At 38.5% G+C, this 10,020-nt stretch overlaps 1 protein-coding gene across 2 annotated transcripts in view; it reads left to right on the top strand.

Moving 5' to 3' along the window:
* Positions 1-10,020, top strand: part of KMT2C (lysine (K)-specific methyltransferase 2C) — a 270,221-nt gene that overhangs the window by 205,529 nt on the left and 54,672 nt on the right. Inside the window, exons 29-34 of one of the 2 annotated variants that reach the window (XM_015566229.1) lie at positions 2,495-2,675; positions 5,533-5,637; positions 5,955-6,002; positions 6,979-7,158; positions 7,298-7,330; positions 7,428-7,553. In XM_015566229.1, coding sequence (XP_015421715.1) covers positions 2,495-2,675; positions 5,533-5,637; positions 5,955-6,002; positions 6,979-7,158; positions 7,298-7,330; positions 7,428-7,553 — 673 coding nt within the window. The remainder of the gene's footprint in view (positions 1-2,494; positions 2,676-5,532; positions 5,638-5,954; positions 6,003-6,978; positions 7,159-7,297; positions 7,331-7,427; positions 7,554-10,020) is intronic. The other variant, XM_015566230.1, reaches the window with a different exon arrangement.

Raw genomic sequence — 10,020 nt, 5'->3', positions numbered from 1 at the left:
CTTCATCTGCTGAGCTGAGTTTCCTCTGGTGACCAGTGTACTGACTCCGGTACACATAGTAATAGCTAATTGTTTTGTGTTTTTGTATGTGAAGGAGTGAAGGAAGCCTTTGTAATGGTACTGTTTCTTGAACATCTTGTGATAGCAGTTGTATTTCCCCCTCATCCAAGGTGGGTGGGCAGAATACATAGTGTCAAAAACCCACTAGGAATTCAGTAACAATTTTTTTCCCCAATTTTAAATATTTTTTTATTGATTTCAGAGACAAAGGGAGAGGGAGAGAGAGAAACATCAGTGATGAGAGAGAATCATTGATCGACTGCCTCTTGGACACCCCACACTGGGGATCGAGCCTGCAACCTGGGCATGTGCCTTGACTGGGAATCGAACCGTGACCTTCTGGTTCATCGATTGACACTCAACAACTGAGCCACACCGGCTGGGCCAATTTAATTTTATTATTTACAACACTGTCACAGTAAAATATACATAATTGTATGTTCTATCCATTAGAAATATTTATGCAGACAACTAAGTAGCTGTGGTGCCATGTGACCTGGAAAACCCATGTCATCTTGAGTCACTTAAAGAAAAAGTTTTGCTAATATGGTCTCAGATTTCTCAGATTTATACTGAAGTCATTAAATAAATTAACTCTAAAACTCTAACGTGCTTCCTGCCACTCAGCATTTTTCCTACTGATATAAACATTTTTTTTTTTTAAGTATATGTGCTGCTGAAGTGAGCACAACAATTTTGGTTTGAGAACAAACCTATCTGCTACCCAGTGACCTAGCTTTATGGATTTTCAATTTTTTTTTCATAGTGAAAAAACTCGTTCATTGAAAAAATGTGCAGAAATTTGAATCAAATATACTATCACCTCAACCAGACTCTCCCCCACACCCATCCCTTTTCCATCCACTTAGTATTGTTAATACTCTGGTGTTTGTCCGGTCATAACTTCTTGTATAGTTTACTAGAAGCCCGGTGCATGAAAATTCATGCATTGGAGGAGTGGTCCCTCACCCCGGCCTGCCCCCTCTCGCAGTCCAGGAACCCTCAGGGGCAGGAGGCAACCCAGCGATCAGGGGAAGGAGACGCCCCATCACACCTCTGCTGCTACCACTGCTGGCAGTGCAAGCCTCGGCCAGCCCTGGTTGCCTGAGCCTCGGGTGGCCCCTGCCCCAGCAGGGCTGAGGTGACTGAGCACTGCCATCTTGTGGCTGTGGGCGCTGCCATCTTTGAGGACATGGTAGTCAATTAGCATATTCCCTCCTTATTGGCTGTGGGTGCTACCATCGTTGCAATGGTGTGAGGGTCAATTAGCATGTTCCCTCTTTATTAGATAGGATTTTTATACAGTCCTAATAGTCTTGGTTTGTATTTTATGGTTAGCTGGACATACCAATCAATTTGCTTTTCTTTTAATACTGTATTTTAGAACTTTCCTTTGACAGCATGACAATATCTTTTTTAGCAATTGCTGTTGTGTGGGTGTCTATAATTTATTTAGTCATGTGCCTTTTGACAGACATCAGGCAGTTTTCACTTTTTTGCTATTAAAAATGCTGCAGTGAACTTTTTTGTGTGTATGCATCTTTAGCAAGAATGTGTGAAATGTTGACAAGTACTACCTAAGTGTCCTGTACAGAGGACCCCTTTTCCAGGTAGACCACATTGTAAAAAATAGGCCACAGCAGACTTGCTGGGTTAAAGTAAGTGAGGGGCGGCAGGGCGGTGGTCCTCAGTGTTTTCTTTTGTCCTTTTGATTGGTCCTTCAGAAGTTCTGTAGCTATACTGTGTTGTAAAGAACCCAATATGAAACCTTGGTCTTTAGAGAATGTATATTGAAATGGAGAAGTGTCAGAGGAGTAAAGAAAAAGCTAAAAGCCTTTTAAGAGAAATAAATTTTGTGTACATAGTAAGATTAAAATGGCTACAAAAATCCCTTTCCGATCTATAATGTATTCAGTCTTTAATGTGTTCATGAATCAGCATGAGGTTATTAATCTGAAGTTTGCACATATTAACAGTGTAGATCAGACCCTGTGCTATCCTCTGCAAGTAACCTCTAATAATAATAATATTCATGAAGCTTGAGTTTCTCTTTTACAAATTAGGTGCCAATAGTATTGTAAATTTATCAATCTTTAAATTTAATTGTAGCCTAAATCTGGCATTATTGAATGATTATACTGCTGTCACTAGAACACATTGGACAAAATTGTGTGCTGCTGTTTGCATAATTTTATTTATCTCTAATAAAGCTGCAGAAAATTGTACTTTTAAAATAAGGGAAATCTATATAAAAGAATTGACAGGATATTTCTTTGTCATTTATATATTTCTGTATTCAATTTTTATGTTGTTAAATACCAAGCTTGTCTGTTATTTCTGCCTTCTTGTCCAAAAGGGTAACGGAATTATCTATTGTCATGTTAGAATTTTATAAATAAGTCAGTCATTTTCATATGTGCTTTATTTTATCTAGGAAGCTTTCTTTGGAAAAGATCTTCTAGATACAAGCAGACAAAACAAGCTAAATTTAGATATTCTATCAGAAGACACAGCTCAGCTTTCATATAAAGCAAACGTGAACACACATTTCCTGGATCCTTCCTTAGACCCACTACTTAGTTCATCCTCAACTCCAGCAAAACCTGGAACTCATGGTATGTGGAATTTTTTTCATGTGACATTATCTTCCTTTTAGTTATACCTCTGAAATGCTTTGGTTTGGCCTTATATACAGTTTTTTAATAATCTTTATTGAGGTGTGACATATTTAGTAAGTGTAACTGTTTTTTAAGTGGGCAGGTGTATAACATCTGGGAAATGAATTTATCTGTGTAACTACCACCAAAATCAAGAAGTTGCAAAGGAAAATGTTAGGTTTACACTTTGCTGAGGGTAAATGTAAGGGGGTGTAATTTGGCCATGAGTTATAAATATAATAATCTTTGATTTAAGTAAGATAGGTTTTTGTTAATTACACAGCCCAGAGAAATTCAGGAGAAGACAAGAATGCTATGTTAGAGACCTGGTTTCCAGACTGTTAATCAGTGAAACCCATAGCGTTAGGTCATTTCTGACTGCTGACAGCTTGGGCCAGAGCAGTCTTTGTTGGAGAAGGGAGGTGGTCCTGTTCAGTGGGGATTACTTGCCAACATCTCTGTTCCATGATGTCATGATGCTCAGAGGTATCCCCCTGGATTTTTTATCTTACCAACAATTATAAATTAATGTTCTTCTGACAAGCTTCCTTTTTGCCATTGATTACATTTGTTGCTCAGTTAGTTTTATAAACTCAATTTGGAAAATACTCTTAAGGCAGTCTTGCACTGAAAGACCACTTGGTACATTAAGTCATTACAGCTTTATTAACTTGGCATTGTCCTGGATCAAAATGCAGGCTTTTGTATTTTGGTTGTAACTTTTCTTGACTGAATTATAGAAGCATCTCAGCCCCTCTGTATGCATGCACACGTCCTGTCTCTCCCACTGGTGTACTGAAGGCCATGCTTTTGTTCATTGATTTTAGCAGATTATTTTTACTTTTACTTTCATTCTGTTGTTTTAAGTACTGACCTGCTCTTCTCCATGTGAATGTGTTGTTAAAATAACGTGTAGTGAAAAATCTGTGGGTCCTTACAAGGATACCCTAACTATGAGAGTTATGTCTTACTGTAAAAATCATGACTAGGGATTAAAAGACTTAAACAGAAGTTATTTGCACTTGAGTTTTTGTGGAGAAGAGAACAAATTGGACAGAAGCTGTATTGTGACAGGAAAAACGTTACCACTTGTTCTTTTTCCTCTCTCCTTTATTTGAAGTTGTTTTTTCCACAAAACTGCTGAAGAGAAATGGTTTAATGATAAAACCAAACATGAGGACTAGAATAAGATAAATGTTCCAAAACTTAGATGAAATGTAATATTCTTTGCAGTTGAATCACTCTTTGTCTTTATAATGGGAAATTTACAAATAATGGCTTTCACTTTTTTAAAAATTTAATTTAATACAGTCCATGAAATCAATTTTAATAATTTGCTGGTATGATATAAAATCTGTTTAGGTAGGGGCAGACTTTTAAAACATGGCCTTGTAAAAAGTGTTTGTTATGATTTGTGTATAGAATTCCGTTGGTCTAAAACAAATACAGTCACTCACATTAAATGACTCCTGAAGGAATTATCCAAAAGTTTTTTTTCAAGTGTACTGTTGTCTAGAGAATATATTATTGAAATAATTTTATTTCTCTTATAAATTTATGAATATTTGGGCATACAAAATTTATATTTTCTTTCACTTTGAGAAATTCTCATGTATATATGAATTCTATTTGGGAAGTATGCTTTTAATGTGACAAAACTATTTGTCCCATTTGGTTTAAAAAATCATGTGCTCTAACTTAAATGACTAATAGAATTACTAAAGATAGCCTAAGTGTTTTTCTCCTTGTTAGGTGAGAAACCTTTGGAGTCACCCTTGATTTTTTATTTACTCCCATTCTATCTCTAATACACCCACACAGTCGTCTCTGTCTTCAGAGTAGGCCCCGCAGCCACCCACTTCATATCTCCTGGCCCCCAGCCTTCCAGCAACTTCCCGTTACATATCAGATTTGAGAGTAAAGCTCGGTCTTCACTGTGACCTGTAAAACCACACATACCTTTGCTTAGCTCTCTTTCTTATGACAAGCACACTGGCTCCCTCTGTTGGCAAAACCTTACCTGCTCTGGTCTTAATGTCTCCTTTTTTTTTTCATTTACACACATTTGGACATGTGTGATCATGTCCTTTAAAAGGTCTTTACTGACCAGTTAATACAGCACCCCCACATCTGAGTCTTAGTTCTGTCTCCTTATTTTTAAAGTCTTTATGGCACTTATACTGATGTAATTTATTGTCTAACTCCCTCAGAGAAAGTAAGCTCTGTGAGGGAATGTACTTGGTTTTATACAATTCTGTATTCTCAGTGGCTGGAACATGTCTATTCACACAGTCCGAAACCCCAGTTCTGTTGGAATTCAATGAATAAAGAAAGGAATGAATTATCAGTGTTAGGTTGGGATGGGGGGTAGGCTGGAACCAGATGGTATCTGGTTTAAACAGGGAATTTTTAAATAATGGGTTTGCCTTTCATATCTTATTTATCTTCTGTGTTTTATTTTTCAGATGTCATTTTTAGAGATGTCACTTCCTTAGTGATTTTTTTTGCTTTGTTTCTTATAGTAGTTTATTTCACTTTTATTGCCTATAGATCTTTGTTTCCTTAATTTTAAATTAGCCACAAAATAAAAATGGTCCTAATCTTTAATATTTTGTTATTCAAAACATTGGAGTATCTTTTCTATGAAAAAGTCTTTTATTTTAGAAGTAACAATCTTAATGTTCTGTGATTCTCGCACTTACTCAGCATCTGCGGTACTCGGGATGTGTAGTAAATGGTAGGATGAGGCAGGGTGTTTTAGAATTTAATGTCTGGGAAAATGTCAAGACATTGAAAATACACTTCCTGTATTTAGGTACTGCTGATGACACCTTAGCTGATATATCCGAAGTCCTAAACACAGAGGATGACATTCTTGGAATAATTTCAGATGATCTTGCAAAATCAGTTGATCATTCAGGTATATTGAATGCTGTTTGCCTAGTGTCTGTTTTAGGGCATGACAGAGAGGTGCATGTGTGTGGAAGAAGTTTAGTCTTTTCTCTAAAACTTAAAAAAAAATTTTTTTGGGGGGGTCATTATCAAAGACCTCAATTATATAATTTGATCTACCTCAACTTCCCTGCAGCAAGTTAGTTAATTTCTTTTGTCTTTCTGATGGCATCACATTGAAGGCTTATGGCATTCAAGGCTCCTGTGTCTTGTTCTTTTGTTTGTGTTGTCCCTTGCCTCCGCTCCTGTGATAATCATCCATTTTATTTGGTTTGGGTCTTGTAGGTCTTGATTTATGCACTTTCCAGGTTGACAACTCACCTTTTCCATTTGGTAAGAACATGAGCAGTGGATGGTGGCTGACTAGAGTAGTCTTTTTTATAGTGATTTCCGCTGCCACAGCCTGTAGGTGCATGCGTATTTGTGATAGTGCTAATTTGTCACTAATCCACCTTTGCTTTCCCCTTTATGCGTGCAGCTAAAGCATGGTACAGCTGTACTGTGCTTTGGGTGATTTTCTCAGTAATTTTTTTTTAATGAATGGTTTTATTTTTGTTACTGTGTAATTTATAATTTTACCCAAATGTTATAGAATTTCTAATATAAAATAAAATAAGAGCAGACTAAATTTTACTTTATGAAATAGTAATATTGAGAAAGCATGGTAAAGAAATTAGATGATAGAGTACTTTTAAATGTAGATATTGCTTTAAAAACCAGTTTTTATGAGATAGAACATGTTATGTAATAAACACAATCTATATTTTGTATTTTGACCATAGAATATTTCAAAATTCGATCTACAACTGAAATTATTTACAAGGGTAGTGTTTACTAAACACTGAATAAGAATTTTAGAGCTCATCATTAATTTTATGTGAAACGTATTCCTCCTGTTTCACATACTTGAATATGATAGTTAAACTATGCATTAGGAACTACCATTTCCAAGTTAAAGCTATTATTTGTGTAGTGGATATTGCATATAGAATATTTTCTTAGACTCCTAACTTATTTTCTGTAGAAATTAGCACTTTACAACCAGAAGTGTTTCTTTATTAATCGGAAAATATATTTATTTTGATTAAACTATAACTTAAAGTGGCACCAGTTTACAAATACATTGTGCCTAATTTTTACTAATTTTGACTATCCAGATTGATATAAGAATCTTGATTTATTCAGAATTTCAGACTTTTCATTGCTCAATTTTAATCATACTGTTGTGTATCATGCAGGTAAATAGTGAAATGCATTTTGTGTATGTATTCAGAATTCACTTTTTAATTTCTTTGCCTTGTTCCTCCAGCCGGAATAGATATTGGCCCTGTCGCCGATGACCCTTCCTCTGTGTCTCAGCCAAGTGTCAGTCAGAGTTCACGACCTTTAAGTGAGGAGCAGCTGGATGGAATCCTTAGTCCTGAACTAGACAAAATGGTCACAGATGGTAAAATATTTGCCCTACAGCTAGGCTTTCTAAAAGACATGAGTAAATATGACTTTCAAAGATTTCTGCATGCTTATTTACAATTTTAACTTCTATTTTGAAGATTTCTATGAAATGCTATTTTGTATTAGTACATTAAAATGGTAATTATTAATATTTCTATTTCTTTAATCTATCCTAGGAGCGATTCTTGGAAAGTTATATAAAATTCCAGGTAATTGTGTTTGTATTTTTTAGTTTCCAAAAGTGGCATTCCCTATATGGCTCTCATAGACTTTTAATCATATTATCATTATAATTGTATTTTCTAGAGCTTGGAGGAAAGGATGTTGAAGACTTATTTACTGCTGTGCTCAGTCCTGTGACTCCTCAGCCAGCTCCATTACCACAGCCTCCCCCTCCCCCTGCACCACAGCTGATACCCCTACACAATCAGGGTATGTCACCCCAAAAAGTCTCTTAAGTGTGGTTCTCTGTGCGGGAGTGTATGGGTTCACTAAAGCAGAACCTGTCTCTTAGTAACAACATCTACAGACTGACAGGACAGAGCCCTCTTTTGTGACAATGGAAAAGACTAATCGCTGAATTTATCTCAGTCACACACCTGCTTCACTGAAACTCTGGAAATTCATGATCTGCTTTATGACCAGAGTTCGTTTGCTCACTCTATTGGCAGTGGGGACAATGTTTCAGTGTCTCCCCCGCACTCCCCCAAGTCTCAGCCCACCTTCACTCAGACCTTGCATCCGTGTTGGGAAAACTACTTCCCCTCACCTGGCTGCCTCGTATTCATTGATCTGGTCTTAGTTTCACTATCATCTCTACACCTGCCACCATGCTTTCCATTTGTAGTAGTGCTGCCAGCACACGGACCCGTGGGTATTACGGTTTTCTCTCTCGATTGTGAACTCCCTGAGGTCATACCTGTCGTCATCACTGTGTACCTTGCCACAAAGTGTGTGCTCAGTACATGCGTTCAGAGGAAGCCAGTGGCCTTTCTGGTTGTGGGAGTGGATAGGAGAGAGAGTTGCTGATACGGAATCCCCTTCAGAAAGGAGTTGGGAGCCCAGGTCATTTTTCTACATCCCGTTTATTACCACTGCCTCGTCATTACATGCTGAGTTGAACAATGATACTCCATAAAAAATATTACACTGTTTTATATGTGCCGAAATGTACAGATGGTTTAATGTTATCTTTACTGTCAATTTTGTGTATGCATTAAAAATTCCATAATGCACATAATTGAAATGCCTCAGTTTCTGCCAGTTTAGCTTCTATGTAACTATACCTTGATTGTTGCTGAGCATATGGGTAAAACACTCTTGGGAAGTGCTTCTTACCTGAATTGTCCCCTATGCTGTGCCTTCCTAATGCTTATGGCAACAGCTCTTCAGTATTTCTCTTCTCAACTATGAAAAAGCTCTAGCTCCGTGTACTCTGAAATTGAAAGCATGTCCTTTAAAAATCAGATCAGTTAAAGATGTGTTTCTTATAAAAGGTTCACTCTGCAGAGTTTTGAGGGGTTGACTTTTTTTGCAGGGGTGTTTGTGTGGAATACAAGGATGAGTAAGGCTGCCCACCCGTAGGACTTTATAACCCTAATGTCTAGACCTGAATCAACGACTAACAGCACAGGGAGGAGAGGTTAGTGGGTGGTGTTTAAGGAGGCAAGACTGGAAAAAGCACTTTGGAGCCAGATGGCTTATAGGCGGCTGGGAGAGACGGCAAGGACAGGTGGCCTTCTCCCCTGTCTCTGAGCCACTGAAGACTGCACAGCTGTGAAATGACCTCTCAGGTTTGGCAGCGTCGCTCCCGTGAATATGGGAACTGAATTTGAGGCAAACAAGAGTTGTGCAGATGAGTTAATTAGGATTGGGACTGAGTGAAAATTCAGGTTCCATGTAGATCAGTCTGCAGTGCTAATTGAAAGGCAGAATTGAAGTTGTGGGAGGAAAAGACAATTCTTTAACAGGACTTGGTACAGCATTGCCAGTAGAGTACAGAATCTTGAACTTTAAAAGAATTTAAACGTAGTGAGTTACATGCTTAACTCATCCTAATTATATTAGATATGCAGTTATATGTTTCTCCTTTTTAAGGGTTAGGTGAAGGGGAAAAAAAAACCAGATTGAGACATTGAATGATGGTCATTAGAGACTAGTTGTAAAATGGTGTGAGTGCTGGGTAGATGTTTCATGGGATGGCAAAGAAAGGGAATTTCAAGATGTGAGAGGTTGAAATCACTTTAGGTGAAAGTTAAGCAATTCTTCAATTCTTACCATTCACTTTTGAAAAAAAGATTGCTTTTATACACTAATATAACCAGTTGGGTGGTATCGTAGACTTGAGGGTGGTGGGGGAGACCACTTCTTAATTAGAATAAAAATGCTTTTCATTGACTTATGTGCAGTTGAACAAGTTAATGTAACTTCTGGGGAAAGGGAGTCTTCTTGCTTAAATGAGCTGTGTGTAATAGCTCTTTCCATGGGGTTGTTGTGAGAACCCAGTAGTGGATGCACAGAAGCTTGAAGGACAGTGCTAGTTGTGGAGCAGAGCGCTTAATGAGTAACTAGAGGCCCAGTGCACGAATTCATGCGTGGGTGGGGTCCGGCCAGCCTAGCCCCAATTGGGGCGGATGAGGGCCGGGCCTGTTGGGAGGAGGAGACAGCAGGAGGTTGGCTGGCCTGCCCAATCCTATCTGGGCTTGATCAGGACCAGGCTGGCTGGGGGAAGGGGCCGAGGGTGAGGGTGAGCGGCCGACAGGCACCGCCCCACATTGGGGTCGAGGGGCTGATTGGGGGCAGGGCCGGCTGTGGGGAGGGGCTGTGAGCAGTGGGCTGGCCAGCCCCACCCCCAATTGGTGTGCGGGGCACCCATCAGGTGGAGCTGGCTGCGGGGGAG

This window comes from Myotis davidii, unplaced genomic scaffold, assembly GCF_000327345.1.
Source record: "Myotis davidii unplaced genomic scaffold, ASM32734v1 scaffold762, whole genome shotgun sequence".
Lineage (NCBI taxonomy): Eukaryota > Metazoa > Chordata > Mammalia > Chiroptera > Vespertilionidae > Myotis > Myotis davidii.
This window is presented reverse-complemented; position numbering and strand designations above follow the sequence as displayed.